The sequence below is a fragment of the Conger conger genome, chromosome 3 (assembly GCF_963514075.1).
Source record: "Conger conger chromosome 3, fConCon1.1, whole genome shotgun sequence".
NCBI classification, from domain to species: Eukaryota; Metazoa; Chordata; class Actinopteri; order Anguilliformes; family Congridae; genus Conger; species Conger conger.
In genome coordinates, this window is record NC_083762.1 from 74,718,922 (window position 1) to 74,738,032 (window position 19,111).

General features: G+C 41.1%; 4 protein-coding genes across 21 annotated transcripts in view; all 4 read right to left on the bottom strand.

Moving 5' to 3' along the window:
* The window catches only part of LOC133123876 (protocadherin gamma-A11-like), a 165,017-nt gene that overhangs the window by 85,531 nt on the left and 60,375 nt on the right, over positions 1-19,111 (bottom strand). Inside the window, exon 1 of one of the 18 annotated variants that reach the window (XM_061234568.1) lies at positions 4,250-6,649. The exons of 14 other annotated variants lie outside the window; for them this stretch is intronic. In XM_061234568.1, coding sequence (XP_061090552.1) covers positions 4,250-6,631 — 2,382 coding nt within the window. In that variant the 5' untranslated portion in view covers positions 6,632-6,649. Of the gene's footprint in view, positions 1-418; positions 2,813-4,249; positions 6,650-19,111 lie in introns of those variants that run through there. 3 more of the 18 variants (XM_061234563.1, XM_061234569.1, XM_061234564.1) reach the window with 3 other exon arrangements.
* Positions 7,618-10,609, bottom strand: LOC133125130 (protocadherin gamma-A11-like). The gene is made up of 2 exons (XM_061236866.1): positions 8,215-10,609; positions 7,618-7,667 (listed from the first exon to the last, which is right to left on the bottom strand). Exons 1-2 carry the CDS (start codon positions 10,598-10,600, stop codon positions 7,618-7,620), a joined length of 2,436 nt encoding a protein of 811 aa, XP_061092850.1. The 5' UTR covers positions 10,601-10,609.
* On the bottom strand, positions 11,098-15,439 carry LOC133125131 (protocadherin gamma-A12-like). The gene is made up of 4 exons (XM_061236868.1): positions 15,436-15,439; positions 14,198-14,478; positions 12,146-12,910; positions 11,098-11,112 (listed from the first exon to the last, which is right to left on the bottom strand). Exons 1-4 carry the CDS (start codon positions 15,437-15,439, stop codon positions 11,098-11,100), a joined length of 1,065 nt encoding a protein of 354 aa, XP_061092852.1.
* On the bottom strand, positions 16,474-18,867 carry LOC133125136 (protocadherin gamma-A7-like). Its single transcript, XM_061236873.1, has 2 exons — positions 18,538-18,867; positions 16,474-17,250 (listed from the first exon to the last, which is right to left on the bottom strand). The coding sequence occupies exons 1-2, from the start codon at positions 18,865-18,867 to the stop codon at positions 16,474-16,476; spliced, it is 1,107 nt and encodes a 368-aa protein (XP_061092857.1).

Consider the following 19,111-nt stretch of genomic DNA (forward strand, 5'->3'; position numbering starts at 1 on the left):
AAAAACTGAACTGCAAATATCCATTTAAAGTATATTAGGCAAATATTCAGAATAAATATTCACGAAATACATTACCCTGTAGGTTTCTGACACATTTTTTCCATTTTGTATCTCAATGCTACGCTGTAAAATGTTGCAGATTAATGTGACTCTATGGGATCACATGTACTCTGTCAAAGTAAAGCCATTAAATGTTGTAAGCACTGAAAATCTTACTGGGTTTAAAGTGAAATAAGTGGAATTCTAAAAATATAGAATCTAAATAATATTATAACAACAACAACAACAGCTATGAGATAAGGGGCTAATCATTCAAATGCTTTGTGGACAGGGGGGATGACCCTGCGCGTTCAATTAAATAACTGTAACTCCGTGGTTTTCAGAAGATGAAGTACCATGCTCATTTTGAAAAACTCACCTGATTCTCTGAAATCTCATTCGCGCCTTTCTGTTCAACGTGCGGCAGGGTTTGAGTTCCACAGGCGTCCAGACTAATGATGCTCTGACTGCACGGTCTAACATACTTCATATCACTCTTTCTGGAGTCAGTCGTCCTGCACATGTCGTAATTATACACGTGCTGTAGAGTTCCTGTACCATCGACGTCTGCGTATAGCGGTGGGTAGTAGGGTATAACTGGAAGGTTTCCATTTGATTTATAAAACAATTGTTCACGTCTCCATCTGTAGCACTTTACAGACAGTATTGCAATTATGGAGACGATGAAAAGAAATGAAACGACAGCCAAGGCCAGGACTAAATAAAAAGTGAGATTATCATTATAAACCTTGTCTTGCGTAAAATTGGTGAATTCTGAGAGCACTTCCGGGAAGCTATCAGCCACCGCCACGTTCACATTTACAGAGGCTGAGCGAGATGGCTGTCCGTTGTCCTCCACTACAACAGTGAGTCTTTGTTTGACAGCATCTTTATCGGTGACCTGGCGTGAAGTTCTTATTTCTCCATTCTGTAAACCCACTTCAAACAGCGCTCTGTCTGTCGATTTCAGCAGTTTGTATGAGAGCCAGGCATTCTGTCCGGAGTCCACATCAACAGCGACCACTTTAGTAACAAGATAGCCAATATCTGCCGAACGAGGCACGATTTCAGCCACGACAGATCCTCCACTTAGTACTGGGTAGAGAATCTGAGGGGCGTTATCGTTCTGGTCTTGAATTAATATCTTCACTGTGACATTGCTAGCGAGGGGAGGAGAGCCTCCATCTTGCGCTTTTACGCGGAACTGGAAAGCCTTAATCTGCTCGTAGTCAAAAGAGCGCACTGCGTGGATGACTCCACTGTCAGAGTTCACGGAGACATACGAGGAGACTGACACGCCATTAACAGTCCCTTCCTCCAGTATATAAGAAACACGAGCATTCTGGTTCCAGTCGGCGTCTCTGGCTCTCAATGAAAATATGGAGAGGCCCGGACTGTTATTTTCTTTAATGTGAACTTCGTATGAACTCTTTTCAAAGGCTGGCGCGTTGTCATTCACATCTGATACTTGTACGGTGAGAGTGACGCTACTTGAGAGAGAGGGCACTCCCTCATCAGAGCAGGTAACACTGATGTTGAACTGAGAGTGAGTCTCCCGATCCAAAACATTATCAGAAACTACGCTGAAGACGTTAATTGATGTAGATTTAATAGTAAATGGAATATTTTCATTCATAACACAATTTACTTGTCCATTCGTCCCAGAATCAGCGTCTTGTATGTTTATAATCGCAACAACCGTGCCTTCCTTAGAATCTTCGGAAATTAATTTTGATTTTGACATGATATTAATAGCAGGCTTGTTATCATTTGTATCTCTGACATCTACAATTACTTTGCAAGAATCTGAGAGGCCTCCGTAATCTCTGCCTTCGATGTTAATTTCATAATGCGTTTCTTTTTCATAATCAACATTTCCTATTAATTTCACTTCGCCTTTAAACTGATCTACTTCAAAGAGTTCAGCAACATTCTGCACTGTGCTAGAAATAGAATATGTTACCATGCCATAAGACCCCTCGTCTGGGTCCGAAGCGCTTACTGTAGTTAAAATTGTCCCCGGAGCAGCATTCTCTATTATAGAAGCCTTGTAAACAGACTGAGCACAAATAGGCGCGTTATCATTCGCGTCGAGCACTGTGATACGAATCTGCACCGTGCCTGACATCTGGGGATCGCCTCCATCTTTTGCCGTTAACGTCAGTGACAACTGATCCTGTTTTTCTCTGTCAAGTGGTTTCTGTAGAACCATCTCTATGTGTTTGCTACCGTCTGACAAACTGTTTAGTTTCAGGTTAAAATTGTCGGTTGGTTTGAGCGAGTATTCCTGCAGGCCATTAACACCCACATCCGGATCCATCGCTTTCTCCAGCACGAATCTCGCACCAGGCAAAGCGGACTCACTTATTTCAAACCTCATTTCATTTTTTTGAAAACTCGGTGCGTTATCGTTAATGTCCATGATCTCTACAGTGATACCGTAATATTCAATCGGGTTTTCCAGAATCATCTGGAAATGTAAAGCACAAGGGCTCGTTTTTCCGCACAATCCTTCGCGATCTATTCTCTCTTTAATAAGGAGGACTCCCCTTTCTTTATTCAGTTCAATGTAGTCAGTGCCGTCTCCAGTATATACATGAGCATTACCAGATTTTAATCTTTTTATATCTAACCCAAGATCCTGCACAATATTACCGACTAACGACCCTTTGGACATTTCCTCCGGTACCGAATAGCTAACCTGTCCGTAGACTGAACCGAGAGAAAGGACAGAGATGATCAGCCGTACTTGCCAAGTCATTGTTCTGGGCGATATTCTTCTGACGCGGCGATAGTGCGAAAATAACAACATCCGTGATAAAATGACTCCTCCGCAGAACATACAATCCAGTGAGAATGGAAAATATTTTTGTGATCCCGTTGAAACAAAGGAAGAAGCTCGAGCTATCCGCAGTCACTGGTTTATGATCAACTGTGCGGGACGTGTAGTTCTCTCTGTCGCTTACAGGGAGAGTGCAGGGGAGGTCCTACTGGAAATGTGCTCTCAATCAGCACCACACCGATCAACAGCGGCACTTTGAGTTCAAAAACAGAACTGCAAAATCTAAATTTTAAAGACATAATATGGATATGCACATACAATGATGAAAGGAATACAAATACATGTAAGCTGTGGACAATGAACAAATAGCACCACACCAATCAGCAGTGGCGCTCTCAGTTTAAAAACCTGAACAGCAAATGTCAGTTTCAAATATGTCAGGCAAGGAAGTATTTAGAATACTGTAAAATAGATCAGCTGGTCTGTTTCTGAGAAGACAGCGGTTTCTTATTTTCCTTAGAACGTTCAGCTATAATAATGCACTGACTATTCATCATCCTGTGTTGGTGTATGTGTATGTATAGGCTGCATATGTGTATGTGCATTGTATGCTGGAATAATAATTGTAATCTTTAGAAAAGTACCTGTGATCAGATTATGCCTATTTTCAAACAGTATCATGGACTGATTTTTTATATTTTGTAAATGCATTATGTATGTAAGTATGTATGTACAAGCAAAGTATCCACAATCATTGTTATGTTGTGTCACATTGCCTGTCCCAAACAGCCATCTAATACCAAAGCCTACTTATGTTGGCACTTCCCAGATAAGAACACAGAAAGTGGCTCCTTACTCATGTTCCAAACATAGAGTAAGTCATGGAAACAGAAAACTCTAATATATATCTAGATAGGCATAGATAATAGAATGATTCAGCAAAGGTCCGTCCTGTAATCCTGAGATTCCCAAAAATCAACAATAGCTGACATTCTCAGTACGTTCGTACAGAAAGCAGGAACGAAAGTCCACTGTGAACTCCAAGTTTTCATTCAAGAATGTTTCTAAGACTCCTTGGGACAATATGTACTCTATCAGAGTAAACCATACACTACCAGAGAACTGAAAATACACTTTCCTTAATGCTGAAAATGTTACTTTGCATACTGTGAAAAAAGCATATTTATCTGATTGAAAATTGAGAAAAAAGGAAGACACACACACACACACACACACACACACAGTATAAGTAAAACAATATGACATTGGTCTTGAAAAACAATGAATATGTAAATGTGTCACTAATTGCACTTGGGTAAAGAGTGATGACCCATGACTGCCAAAAATATAATAACACTGTGACTCAGTGCTGTTTCAGAAAATCATGCGAAGGGACGTTCAGCACCATGCTCATTCTGAAAAACTCACCTGATTCTCTGAAACCTCATTCGCGCCTTTCTGTTCAACGTGCGGTAGGGTTTGAGTTCCACAGGCGTCCAGACTAATGATGCTCTGACTGCAAGGTCTAACATACTTCATATCACTCTTTCTGGAGTCAGTCGTCCTGCACATGTCGTAATTATACACATGCTGTAGAGTTCCTGTACCATCGACGTCTGCGTAAAGTGGTGGATAGTAGGGTATAACTGGAAGGTTTCCGTTTGATTTGTAAAACAATTGTTCACGTCTCCATCTGTAGCATTTTACCGACAGTATGGCAATTAGGGAGACGATGAAAAGAAATGAAACGACAGCCAAGGCCAGGACTAAATAAAAAGTGAGATTATCATTATAAACCTTGTCTTGCGTAAAATCGGTGAATTCCGAGAGCACTTCCGGGAAGCTATCAGCCACCGCCACGTTCACATTTACAGAGGCTGAGCGAGATGGCTGTCCGTTGTCCTCCACTACAACAGTGAGTCTTTGTTTGACAGCATCTTTATCGGTGACCTGGCGTGAAGTTCTTATTTCTCCATTCTGTAAACCCACTTCAAACAGCGCTCTGTCTGTCGATTTCAGCAGTTTGTATGAGAGCCAGGCATTCTGTCCAGAGTCCACATCAACAGCGACCACTTTAGTGACAAGATAGCCGACATCAGCCGAACGAGGCACAATTTCAGCCACGACAGACCCTCCACTTAGTACTGGGTAGAGAATCTGAGGTGCGTTATCGTTCTGGTCTTGAATTAATATCTTCACTGTGACATTACTACAGAGGGGAGGAGAGCCTCCATCTTGCGCTTTTACGCGGAACTGGAAATCCTTAATCTGCTCGTAGTCAAAAGAGCGCACCGCGTGGATGACTCCACTGTCAGAGTTCACAGAGACATACGAGGAGACTGACACGCCATTAACAGTCCCTTCCTCCAGTATGTATGAAACACGAGCATTCTGGTTCCAGTCGGCGTCTCTGGCTCTTACTGAAAATATGGAGAGGCCCGGGCTGTTATTTTCTTTAATGTGAACTTCGTATGAACTCTCTTGAAAAGCTGGCGCGTTGTCATTCACATCTGATACTTGTACGGTGATAGTGACGCTACTTGAGAGAGAAGGCACTCCCTCATCAGAGCAGGTTACACTGATGTTGAACTGAGAATGTGTCTCCCGATCCAAAACATTATCAGAAACGATGCTGAAGACGTTAATTGATGTCGATTTAATTGTAAATGGAATATTTTCATTAATAACACAACCCACTTGTCCATTCATACCAGAATCAGCGTCTTGGATGTTTATAATTGCCACAACCGTGCCTTCCTTAGAATCTTCGGAAATGAATTTTGATTTTGACATTATATTAATTACAGGCTTGTTATCATTGGTATCAGTCACATCGACTATTACTTTACAAGAATTGGAGTGCCCTCCGTAATCTCTGGCTTCAATGTCAATTTCAAAATGCTTCTCTTTTTCATAATCCACGTTTCCAATTAATTTCACTTCACCGTTATCCTGATCTACTTCAAATAGTTCAGCAACATCATCTGCTGAGTTAGAAATAGAATATGTAACTTTTCCATTGGAACCTTGATCTGCGTCAGAGGCGCTAATTCTGGTTAAAACTGTCCCTCGAGGCACATTCTCTATTATAGAAGCCTTGTAAATAGATTGAGCACAAATTGGCACGTTATCATTCGCGTCGAGCACCGTGATCCGAATCTGCACCGTGCCTGACATCTGGGGATCGCCGCCATCCATTGCCGTTAACGTCAATAAGAGCTCGTCTTGTTTTTCTCGATCTAATGGTTTCTGTAGAACCATTTCTACTTTTTTACTACCGTCTGACTGACTGTTTAATTTCAGGTGAAAATTATCGGTCGGTTTCAGCGAATATCCTTGCAGGCTATTTACACTGACATCCGGATCCATTGCTTTCTCCAGCATAAATCTCGCACCAGGTAAAGACGACTCGATTATTTCAAAACGCATTTCGCTCTTTTTAAAACTCGGTGCATTATCGTTTATGTCCATGATCTCTACAGTGATGCCATAATATTCAATCGGGTTTTCCAGAATCATCTGGAAATGTAAAGCGCAGGGGCTCGTTTTTCCGCACAATCCTTCGCGATCTATTCTCTCTTTAATAAGGAGGACTCCCCTTTCTTTATTCAGTTCAATGTAGTCAGTGCCGTCTCCAGTATAAACATGAGCATTACCAGATTTTAATCTTTTTATATCTAAACCAAGATCCTGCACTATATTACCGACTAACGACCCTTTTGGCATTTCCTCCGGTACCGAATAGCTTACCTGCCCGCATACTGAACCGAGAGAAAGGACAGAGAAGATCAGCCGTACTTGCCAAGTCATTGTTCTGTATGATATTCTTCTGACGCCACGATAGTGCGAAAATAACAACATCCGTAATAAAATGGCTCCTCCGCAGAACATACAATCCAGTGAGAATGGAAAATATTTTTGTGATCCCGTTGAAACAAAGGAAGAAGCTCGCGCTATCCGCAGTCATTGGTTTATAATCAACTGTGCGAGACGTGTAGTTCTCTCTGTCGCTTACAGGGAGAGTGCAGGGGAGGTCCTACTGGAAATGTGCTCACAATCAGCACCACACCGATCAACAGCGGCACTTTGAGTTCAAATACAGAACTGCAAAATCTAAAATTTTGAGACAAACTATGGATATACACCTACAATGAATGCAAATACATGTAAGCTGTAGACAATAAACAAACAGCACCACACCGATCAACAGTGGTGCTCTCAGTTTAAAAAACTGAACTGCAAATGTCAGTTTCAAATATGTCAGTCAAGGAATTATTTTGTATGAAGTGTCTGTAAAATAGATTAGCTGGTCTGTTTCTGAGAAGACAGCGGTTTCTTATTTTCCTTAGAACGTTCAGCTACAATAATGCACTGACTATTCATCATCCTGTGTTGGTGTAGGTGTATGTATAGGCTGCATATGTGTAGGTACATTGTATGCTGGAATAATAATTGCACATGTAATAATTAATCATGTAATCTTTAGAAAAGTACCTGTGATAAGATTATGCCCATTTACAAAAAAAGTATCATGGACTGATTTTTTTAATTTTGTAAATGGATTATGTATGTATGTATGTATGTATGTATGTATGTATGTATGTATGTATGTATGTATGTATGTATGTATGTTGAAGCAAGGTATCCACAAGCAAGTTATGTTGTCTCACATTGTCTGTCCCAAACAGCCATCTAATATCAAAGCCTACTTATATTGGCACTTCCCAGATAAGAACACAGAAAGTGGCTCCTTACTCATGTTCCAAACATCGAGTAAATCTTGGAAACAGAAAACTCTAGTATGTATGTAGATCGGCATAGATAATAGAATGATTCAGCACAAGTCCTGTACAAACAATAGCTGACATTCTCGGTATGTTCGTACAGAAAGCAGAAACGAAAGTACACAGTAAACTCCAAGTCTTCATTCAACAATGTTTCTAAGACTCCTTGGAACATGTACTCAGAATAAACCATACACTACCAGAGCACTGAAAATACACTTTCCTTAATTGCTTACTGTGAAAAAAGCATATTTTCTGAAAAAGGAAAACACAAACACACACACACACACACACACACACACATCACAGTATAAGTAAAACAATATGACATTGGTCTTGATAAACAATTAATATGTAAATGTGTCAATAATGAAGACCAATCAAAACAATATTATGTATTTACCACTGTGAGCACTGTGCATTCTTAAGGATAAGAAATGGAAAAAAGGAAACATAAACCATCTGAACAGAGTGGTGCCTAATCATTCAATTGCACTTGGGTAAAGAGTGATGACCCATGACTGCCAAAAATATAATAACACTGTGACTCAGTGCTGTTTCAGAAAATCATGCGAAGGGACGTTCAGCACCGTGCTCATTCTGAAAAACTCACCTGATTCTCTGAAACCTCATTCGCGCCTTTCTGTTGAACGTGCGGTAGGGTTTGAGTTCCACAGGCGTCCAGACTAATGATGCTCTGACTGCAAGGTCTAACATACTTCATATCACTCTTTCTGGAGTCAGTCGTCCTGCACATGTCGTAATTATACACGTGCTGTAGAGTTCCTGTACCATCAACGTCTGCGTAAAGTGGTGGATAGTAGGGTATAACTGGAAGGTTTCCGTTTGATTTATAAAACAATTGTTCACGTCTCCATCTGTAGCACTTTACCGACAGTATGGCAATTATGGAGACGATGAAAAGAAATGAAACGACAGCCAAGGCCAGGACTAAATAAAAAGTGAGATTATCATTATAAACCTTGTCTTGCGTAAAATCGGTGAATTCCGAGAGCACTTCCGGGAAGCTGTCAGCCACCGCCACGTTCACATTGACTGTAGCTGAGCGAGAAGGCTGTCCGTTGTCCTCCACTACAACAGTGAGTCTTTGTTTCACAGCATCTTTATCGGTGACCTGGCGTAAAGTTCTTATTTCTCCATTCTGTAAACCCATTTCAAACAGAGCTCTGTCTGTCGATTTCAGCAGTTTATATGAGAGCCAGGCATTCTGTCCAGAGTCCACATCAACAGCGACCACTTTAGTAACAAGATAGCCAACATCGGCCGAACGAGGCACAATTTCAGCCACGACAGACCCTCCACTTAGTACTGGGTAGAGAATCTGTGGTGCGTTATCGTTCTGGTCTAGAATTAATATCTTCACTGTGACATTACTACAGAGGGGAGGAGAGCCTCCATCTTGCGCTTTTACGCGGAACTGGAAATCCTTAATCTGCTCGTAGTCAAAAGAGCGCACGGCGTGGATGACTCCACTGTCAGAGTTCACAGAGACATACGAGGAGACTGACGCGCCATTAACAGTGCCTTCCTCCAGTATATAAGAAACACGAGCATTCTGGTTCCAGTCGGCATCTCTGGCTTTTACTGAAAATATGGAGAGACCCGGGCTGTTATTTTCTTTAATGTGAACTTCGTATGAACTATTTTCAAAGGCGGGCGCGTTGTCATTCACATCTGATACTTGTACGGTGAGAGTGACGCTACTTGAGAGAGAGGGCACTCCCTCATCAGAGCAGGTAACACTGATGTTAAACTGAGAATGTGTCTCCCGATCCAAAACATGATCAGAAACGATGCTGAAGACGTTAATTGATGTCGATTTAATAGTAAATGGAATATTTTCATTCATAACACAATTTACTTGTCCATTCGTCCCAGAATCTGCGTCTTGTATGTTTATAATTGCAACAACCGTGCCTTCCTTAGAGTCTTCGGAAATTAATTTAGATTTTGACATGATATTAATGACAGGCTTATTATCATTGGTATCAATTACATCTACTATTACTTTACAAGAATCAGAATGGCCAACGGAATCTCTTGCTTGTACGTCAATTTCAAAACGTTTAGCCCTTTCATAATCCACATTTCCAATTAATTTCACCTCACCATTATCCGGATCTACTTGAAAGAGTTCAGCAACAACCTCCGCTGAGTTAGAAATAGAATATGTTACTTTGGCGTTCGACCCCTCGTCTGTGTCAGAGGCGCTTACTGTTGTTAAAATTGTTCCTCCAGGAGAATTCTCCATTATAGAAGCCTTATAAACAGTTTGAACACAAATAGGCGCATTGTCATTAGCATCGAGCACAGTGATACGGATCTGCACCGTGCCCGACATCTGGGGATCGCCTCCATCCATTGCTGTTAACGTCAACGAGAGCTCATCTTGTTTTTCTCTATCTAACGGTTTCTGAAGAACCATTTCTACGTTTTTAGTACCGTCTGGCAAACTGTGCAATTTTAGGTTAAAATTATCGGTTGGTTTAAGCGAGTATCCTTGCAGGCCATTAACACCAACATCCGGATCCATTGCTTTCTCTAGAACAAATCTCGCACCAGGCAAAGAAGACTCGATCACATCAAATCGCATTTCAGTCGTTTTAAACCTTGGCGCATTATCATTAATATCCATGATCTCTACAGTTATACCGTAATATTCAATCGGGTTTTCCAGAATGATCTGGAAATGTAAAGCACAAGGACTCGTCTCTCCGCACAATACTTCGCGATCTATTCTCTCCTTAATATGGAGGACTCCCCTTTCTTTATTCAGTTCAATGTATTCAGTGCCGTCTCCAGTATATACATGAGCATTACCAGATTTTAATCTTTTTATATCTAACCCAAGATCCTGCACTATATTACCGACTAACGACCCTTTGGGCATTTCCTCCGGTACCGAATAGCTAACCTGCCCGCATACAGAACCGAGAAAAATGACAGCGATGATCAGTCGTACTTGCCAAGTCATTGTTCTGTGTGATATTCTTCTGACGCCACGATAGTGCGAAAATAACAACATCCGTAATAAAATGGCTCCTCCGCAGAACATACAATCCAGTGAGAATGGAAAATATTTTTGTGATCCCGTTGAAACAAAGGAAGAAGCTCGCGCTATCCGCAGTCACTGGTTCATGATCAACTGTGCGAGACGTGTAGTTCTCTCTGTCGCTTACAGGGAGAGTGCAGGGGAGGTCCTACTGGAAATGTGCTCTCAGTCAGCACCACACCGATCAACAGCGGCACTTTGAGTTCAAATACAGAACTGCAAAATCTTCATTTTAAAGACATAATATGGATATGCACATACAATGATGAAATGAATACAAATACATGTAAGCTGTGGACAATAAACAAATAGCAGCACACGATCAACAGTGGCGCTCTCAGTTTAAAACTGAACTGCAAATATCAGTTTCAAATATGTCAGTCAAGGAATTATTTAGAATAAAGTGTCTGTAAAATAGATCAGCTGGTCTGTTTCTGAGAAGACAGCGGTTTCTTATTTTCCTTAGAGCGTTCAGCTACAATAATGCACTGACTATTCATCATCCTGTGTTGGTGTAGGTGTATGTATAGGCTGCATATGTGTATGTGCATTGTATGCTGGAATAATAATTGCACATGTAATAATAATTAATCATGTAATCTTTAGAAAAGTACCGGTGATACGATTATGCCCATTTTCAAAAACTATCATGGACTGATTTGTTTAATTTTGTAAATGGATTATGTATTTATGTATGTGTGTATGTATGTATGTATGTATGTATGTATGTACAAGCAAATTATCCACAAGCATTGTTATGTTGTGTCACATTGTCTGTCCCAAACAGTTTGAACAGAAAGTAGAAATGAAAGTGCACTGTAAACTCCAAGTTTTCACTCAACAATGTTTCTAAGACTACATGGCACCACATGTACTCTATCAGAGTAAAACTACACTACCGGAGCACTGAAAATAAACTTTGCTGAACACTGAAAACGCTACTATGTTGACTGTCAAAAAAGTGTATTTATCTGACTGAAAATTGAGAATAAATAGAAATCACAAATACAATATAAGTAAAACAACACGACTGAGTTCTTGAAAAAAATGTAAATGTTTAAATTATAGAAACCTGCCAAAAGACATTGTTTTCTTTATATAAAACACTGTGACCATTGCACATTGTTATTGTTACCCGGAAAAAGTCCAAAGTATTAGCCTGAAAATAGAATAGATGCAATATGTGCCTCCTGTATTTTGGTATTATTAAGACTACTGTACTAACAACAATAATGCCTTCAACAACATCTACTTTTGCTGCTGCTAATTTGAATATTTGGGAGAAATACATGTACCAGTTGGTAAAAAGGAAACATAAACCATCTAACAGACTCAGGTCTAATACTTCAATTACACTGGGGTCAATAGTGATGACCCATCGCCCTGACCATAGATAATTATAACTCAGAGTGGTTTCAGAAAATGGTATGCAGGGACGTTCAGTACCATGTTCATTGAATAACTCACCTGATTCTCTGAAACCTCATTCGCGCCTTTCTGTTCAACGTGCGGTAGAGTTTGAGTTCCACAGGCGTCCAGACTAATGATGCTCTGACTGCAAGGTCTAACATACTTCATATCACTCTTTCTGGAGTCAGTCGTCCTGCACATGTCGTAATTATACACGTGCTGTAGAGTTCCTGTACCATCGACGTCTGCGTAAAGTGGTGGATAGTAGGGTATAACTGGAAGGTTTCCGTTTGATTTGTAAAATAATTGTTCACGTCTCCATCTGTAGCACTTTACCGACAGTATGGCAATTATGGAGACGATGAAAAGAAATGAAACGACAGCCAAGGCCAGGACTAAATAAAAAGTGAGATTATCATTATAAACCTTGTCTTGCGTAAAATCGGTGAATTCCGAGAGCACTTCCGGGAAGCTGTCAGCCACAGCCACGTTTACATTTACTGTGGCTGAGCGAGAAGGCTGTCCGTTGTCCTCAACAACAACAGTGAGTCTTTGTTTGACAGCATCTTTATCAGTGACCTGGCGTGAAGTTCTTATTTCTCCATTCTGCAGGCCCACTTCAAACAGCGCTCTGTCTGTCGATTTCAGCAGTTTATATGAAAGCCATGCATTCTGTCCGGAGTCCACATCAACAGCGACCACTTTAGTAACAAGATAGCCGACATCAGCCGAACGAGGCACAATTTCAGCCACGACAGACCCTCCACTTAGTACTGGGTAGAGAATCTGAGGTGCGTTATCGTTCTGGTCTTGAATTAATATCTTCACTGTGACATTACTACAGAGGGGAGGAGAGCCTCCATCTTGCGCTTTTACGCGGAACTGGAAATCCTTAATCTGCTCATAGTCAAAAGAGCGCACGGCGTGGATGACTCCACTGTCAGAATTCACAGACACATATGATGAGACTGACACGCCATTAACAGTCCCTTCCTCCAGTATATAAGAAACACGAGCATTCTGGTTCCAGTCGGCATCTCTGGCTTTTACTGAAAACATGGAGAGACCCGGACTGTTATTTTCTTTAATGTGAACTTCATATGAACTCTTTTCAAAGGCGGGCGCGTTGTCATTCACATCTGATACTTGTACGGTGATAGTAACGCTACTTGAGAGAGAGGGCACTCCCTCATCAGAGCAGGTAACACTGATGTTAAACTGAGAGTGTGTCTCCCGATCCAAAACGTTATCAGAAACGATGCTGAAGACGTTAATTGATGTCGATTTAATTGTAAATGGAATATTTTCATTCATAACACAATTTACGTGTCCATTCGTCCCAGAGTCTGCGTCTTGGATGTTCATAATTGCAACAACCGTGCCTTCCTTCGAATCTTCGGAAATTAATTTTGATTTTGACATTATATTAATTACAGGCTTGTTATCATTTGTATCAGTGACATCCACTATTACTTTACAGGAATCTGAATGCCCTCCGTAATCTCTGGCTTCGATGTTTATTTCATAATGCTTCTCTTTTTCATAATCCACATTTCCTATTAATTTCACATCACCATTATCCTGATCTACTTCAAAGAGTTCAGCAACATCGTCCGCTGTGTTAGAAATCGAATATGTTACTTTTCCATTGGAACCTTGATCTCCGTCAGAGGCGCTAATTCTAGTTAAAACGGTCCCTTGGGTCACATTCTCTATTGCAGAAACCTTGTAAACAGACTGAGCACAAATAGGCGCGTTATCATTCGCATCGAGTACCGTGATACGTATCTGCACCGTGCCTGACAACTGGGGATCGCCGCCATCCGTCGCCGTTAACGTCAATGACAGCTCATCTTGTTTTTCTCGATCTAACGGCTTATGTAGAAGCATTTCTACGTTTTTGCTACCGTCTGGCAAACTATGCAATTTTAGGTTAAGATGATCAGTTGGTTTAAGCGAGTATCCTTGCAGGCCATTTACACCGACATCCGGATCCATTGCTTTCTCCAGCACGAACCTCGCACCAGGCAAAGACGATTCGATTACCTCAAACCGCATTTCAGTCTTTTTAAACCTTGGCGCATTATCATTAATGTCCGTGATCTCTACAGTGATGCCATAATATTCAATCGGGTTTTCAAGAATTATCTGGAAATGTAAAGCGCAGGGGCTCGTTTTTCCGCACAATCCTTCGCGATCTATTCTTTCTTTAATAAGGAGGACTCCCCTTTCTTTATTCAGTTCAATGTAGTCAGTGCCGTCTCCAGTATATACATGAGCATTACCAGATTTTAATCTTTTTACATCTAACCCAAGATCCTGCACTATATTACCGACTAACGACCCTTTGGGCATTTCCTCCGGTACCGAATAGCTAACCTGTCCGTAGACTGAACCGAGAGAAAGGACGGAAATGATCAGTCGTACTTGCCAAGTCATTGTTCTGTGTGATATTCTTCTGACGCCGCGATAGTGCGAAAATAACAACATCCGTAATAAAATGGCTCCTCCGCAGAACATACAATCCAGTAAGAATGGAAAATATTTTTGTGATCCCGTTGAAACAAAGGAAGCTGCTCGAGCTATCCGCAGTCACTGGTTTATGATCAACTGTGCGAGACGTGTAGTTCTCTCTGTCGCTTACAGGGAGAGTGCAGGGGAGGTCCTACTGGAAATGTGCTCACGATCAGCACCACACCGATCAACAGCGGCACTTTGAGTTCAAATACAGAACTGCAAAATCTTCATTTTCAAGACATTATATCTGGATATGCACATACAATGATGACATTAATACAAATACAAGTAAGCTGTGGACAATAAACAAACGGCACCACACCAATCAATAGTGGCGCTCTCAGTTTAAAACTGAACTGCAAATGTCCGTTTCAAATATGTCACTCAAGGAAGCATTTCGAATAAATGTCTGTAAAATAGATTAGCTTGTCTGTTTCTGAGAAGACTTTGGTTTCTTATTTTTCTGAGAACGTTTAGCTGCGATAATACACAGACTATTAAAATTCCTGTGTAGGTTTGTGTATCCGCACTGTATGTTGAAATAATAATTGAACATTTCATCATTAGTCTTTTTAGAATAGTACCAGCAATCAGATTATGCATATTTTAAAAAGTATCAGAGACCGTTTTGTTGATTTTGTAAATGGACTGTATATGCATGTATGCATATATGTATGCATGTATGCAGGCATGTGTGTGTATATGTACAAACAATGTATTCACAAGTATTGTTTGGTGATGTCACATTGTCTGTTCCAAACAGCCACCTAACACCAAAGCTTTCTTATATTGGCACTTCCCAGATAAGAACACAGAAAACGACTCCTTACTCATGTTCCAAACATAGAGTCAATCATGGAAACAGAAACGTCTAATTTCTCTGTGGATAGGCATAGATAACAGAATGATTCTGCCCAAGCCTGCCCTGTAATCCTAAAATCCCCCAAAAATCAACTGGGGCTGACATTCTCAGAATGTTTGAACAGAAAGCAGGAATTAAAGTACACAGTAAACTCCAAGTCTTCATTCAACAATGTTTTTAAGACTCCATGGGACAACATGTACTCTATCAGAGTAAACCATACACTACCAGAGCACTGAAAATACACTTTCCTTAATGCTGAAAATTTTACTTTGTATTCTGTGAAAAAAACCTAATTCTCAGACTGAAAATTGAGAATAAATGGTAAATGGTTGACATTTATATAGCGCCTTTATCCAAAGCGCTGTACAATTGATTCTTCTCATTCACCCATTCATACACACACACTCACACACACACCAACGGTGATTGGCTACCATGCAAGACACCGACCAGCTCGTCAGGAGCATTTTGGGGGTTAGATGTCTTGCTCAGGGACACTTCGACACAGCCCGGGCGGGGGATTGAACCAGCAACCCTCCGACTGCAAGACAACTGCTCTTACTGCCTGAGCCATGAAAATACATGCGCAGACTCTCTCACATACACAATACAAGTGAAACAATATGAAATTATTCCTGAAAAACATTTAAAATGTAAATATTTCAATGAGGGAGACCAGTCATAACCAATCACCAAAGTAATGGCCTAAATAAAGGACAAATGTAAAAAGTCCCTTCTGTATTTAAGTATTACTAAGACTACTGCTATTACTACTTAGACTACAACTATTACTAGTACTGTACTGACAACAACAACAATACCTACTACTACTTCTACTTCTGCTGCTAATTTGACTATTTAGAAGAAATACAGTAGGTTAAAAGGAAGCATAAACCGCAATTTGATTGCTCTGGGGTCAGGGGAGATGACCCATCACGTTAAAATATAGCATAATAACTCATTGCGGTTTCAGAGAATTGTGCGTTCAAAACCATGCTCATTCTCAAAAACTCACCTGAATTTCTGAAATCTCATTCGAGCCTGTCTGTTCAACGTGCGGTAGAGTTTGAGTTCCACAGGCGTCCAGACTAATGATGCTCTGACTGCAAGGTCTAACATACTTCATATCACTCTTTCTGGAGTCAGTCGTCCTGCACATGTCGTAATTATACACGTGCTGTAGAGTTCCTGTACCATCGACGTCTGCGTAAAGTGGTGGATAGTAGGGTATAACTGGAAGGTTACCGTTTGATTTATAAAACAATTGTTCACGTCTCCATCTGTAGCACTTTACCGACAGTATAGCAATTAGGGAGACAATGAAAAGAAATGAAACGACAGCCAAGGCCAGGACTAAATAAAAAGTGAGATTATCATTATAAACCTTGTCTTGCGTAAAATCGGTGAATTCCGAGAGCACTTCCGGGAAGCTGTCAGCCACCGCCACGTTCACATTTACAGTGGCTGAGCGAGAAGGCTGTCCATTGTCCTCCACTACAACCGTGAGTCTTTGTTTGACAGAATCTTTATCAGTGACTTGACGTAAAGTCCGTATTTCTCCATTCTGTAAACCCACTTCGAACAGCGCCCTGTCTGTCGATTTCAGCAGTTTATATGAGAGCCAGGCATTCTGTCCGGAGTCCACATCAACAGCGACCACTTTAGTAACAAGATAGCCAACATCGGCCGAACGAGGCACGATTTCAGCCACGACAGACCCTCCACTTAGTACTGGGTAGAGAATCTGAGGGGCGTTATCGTTCTGGTCTTGAATTAATATCTTCACTGTGACATTACTACAGAGGGGAGGAGAACCTCCATCTTGCGCTTTTACGCGGAACTGGAAATCCTTAATCTGCTCGTAGTCAAAAGAGCGCACTGCGTGGATGACTCCACTGTCAGAGTTCACAGAGACATGCGAGGAGACTGACACGCCATTAACAGTCCCGTCCTCCAGTATATAAGAAATACGAGCATTCTGGTTCCAGTCGGCGTCTCTGGCTTTTACTGAAAATATGGAGAGGCCCGGGCTGTTATTTTCTTTAATGTGAACTTCGTATGAACTCTTTTCAAAGGCGGGCGCGTTGTCATTCACATCTGATACTTGTACGGTGAGAGTGACGCCACTTGAGAGAGAGGGCACTCCCTCATCAGAGCAGGTAACATTGATGTTAAATTGAGAGTGTGTCTCCCGATCCAAAACATTATCAGAAACGATGCTGAAGACGTTAATTGATGTCGATTTAATTGTAAATGGGATGTCTTCATTTATAACACAATTTACTTGTCCATTCGTCTCAGAATCAGCGTCTTGGATGTTTATAATTGCAACAACCGTGCCTGCTTTAGAATCTTCGGAAATTAATTTAGATTTTGACATTATATTAATTACAGGCTTGTTATCATTTGAATCAATGACATCAACAATTACTTTGCAAGAATCGGATAGGCCTCCGTAATCTCTGCCTTCGATGTTGATTGCATAATGCTTCTCTTTTTCATAATCAACGTTTCCTATTAATTTCACTTCGCCGTTAAACTGATCTACTTCAAAGAGTTCAGCAACATCCTGCACTGTGCTAGAAATAGAATATGTTACTTTTGCGTTAGAACCCTCGTCTGTGTCAGAAGCACTTACTGTAGTTAGAATTGTCCCCAGAGCAGCATTCTCTACTATCGAAGCCTTGTAAACAGACTGAGCACAAATAGGCGCATTATCATTCGCGTCGAGTACCGTGATACGTATCTGCACCGTGCCTGACATCTGGGGATCGCCACCATCCATTGCCGTTAATGTCAATGAGAGCTCATTTTGATTTTCTCGATCTAGTGGTTTCTGTAGAACCATTTCTACATGTTTGCTATCGTCTGGCAAACTGTTTAATTTCAGGTGAAAATTATCGGTTGGTTTAAGCAAGTATCCCTGCAGGCCATTAACACCCACATCCGGATCCATTGCTTTCTCCAGCACGAATCTCGCACCAGGCAAAGCGGACTCACTTATTTCAAACCTCATTTCGTTCTTTTTAAAACTCGGTGCGTTATCGTTTATGTCCATGATCTCTACAGTGATACCGTAATATTCAATCGGGTTTTCCAGAATAATCTGGAAATGTAAAGCGCAGGGGCTCGTTTTTCCGCACAATCCTTCGCGATCTATTCTCTCTTTAATAAGGAGGACTCCCCTTTCTTTATTCAGTTCAATGTAGTCAGTGCCGTCTCCAGTATATACATGAGCATTACCAGATTTTAATCTTTTTATATCTAACCCAAGATCCTGCACAATATTACCGACTAACGACCCTTTGGGCATTTCCTCCGGTACCGAATAGCTAACCTGCCCAGATACTGAACCGAGAAAAAGGACAGAGATGATCAGCCGTACTTGCCAAGTCATTGTTCTATGTGATATTCTTCTGACGCCGCGATAGTGCGAAAATAACAACATCCGTAATAAAATGGCTCCTCCGCAGAACATACAATCCCAGTGAGAATGGAAAATATTTTGTGATCCCGTTGAAACAAAGGAAGCAGCTCGAGCTATCCGCAGTCACTGGTTCATGATGAACTGTGCGAGACGTGTAGTTCTCTCTGTCGCTTACAGGGAGAGTGCAGGGGAGGTCCTACTGGAAATGTGCTCA

What these genes read in the sequence shown, in the direction of transcription:
- LOC133125130 (XM_061236866.1), bottom strand. Translation starts at nt 10,600, where the DNA reads ATGACTTGGCAAGTACGACTGATCATCGCTGTCATTTTTCTCGGTTCT. An exon ending in GGTTTCAGAGAATCAGGTGA is followed by an intron (nt 7,668 to 8,214) that starts GTTTTTCAGAAT and finishes TTGTTTGTACAG; the next exon opens with GACTTGTGCTGAATCATTCT.
- LOC133125131 (XM_061236868.1), bottom strand. An exon ending in TTGAATATTATGGCATCACT is followed by an intron (nt 12,911 to 14,197) that starts GTAGAGATCACG and finishes GTCACAGTGAAG; the next exon opens with ATATTAATTCAAGACCAGAA.
- LOC133125136 (XM_061236873.1), bottom strand. Translation starts at nt 18,867, where the DNA reads ATGACTTGGCAAGTACGGCTGATCATCTCTGTCCTTTTTCTCGGTTCA. An exon ending in TTGAATATTACGGTATCACT is followed by an intron (nt 17,251 to 18,537) that starts GTAGAGATCATG and finishes GTCACAGTGAAG; the next exon opens with ATATTAATTCAAGACCAGAA.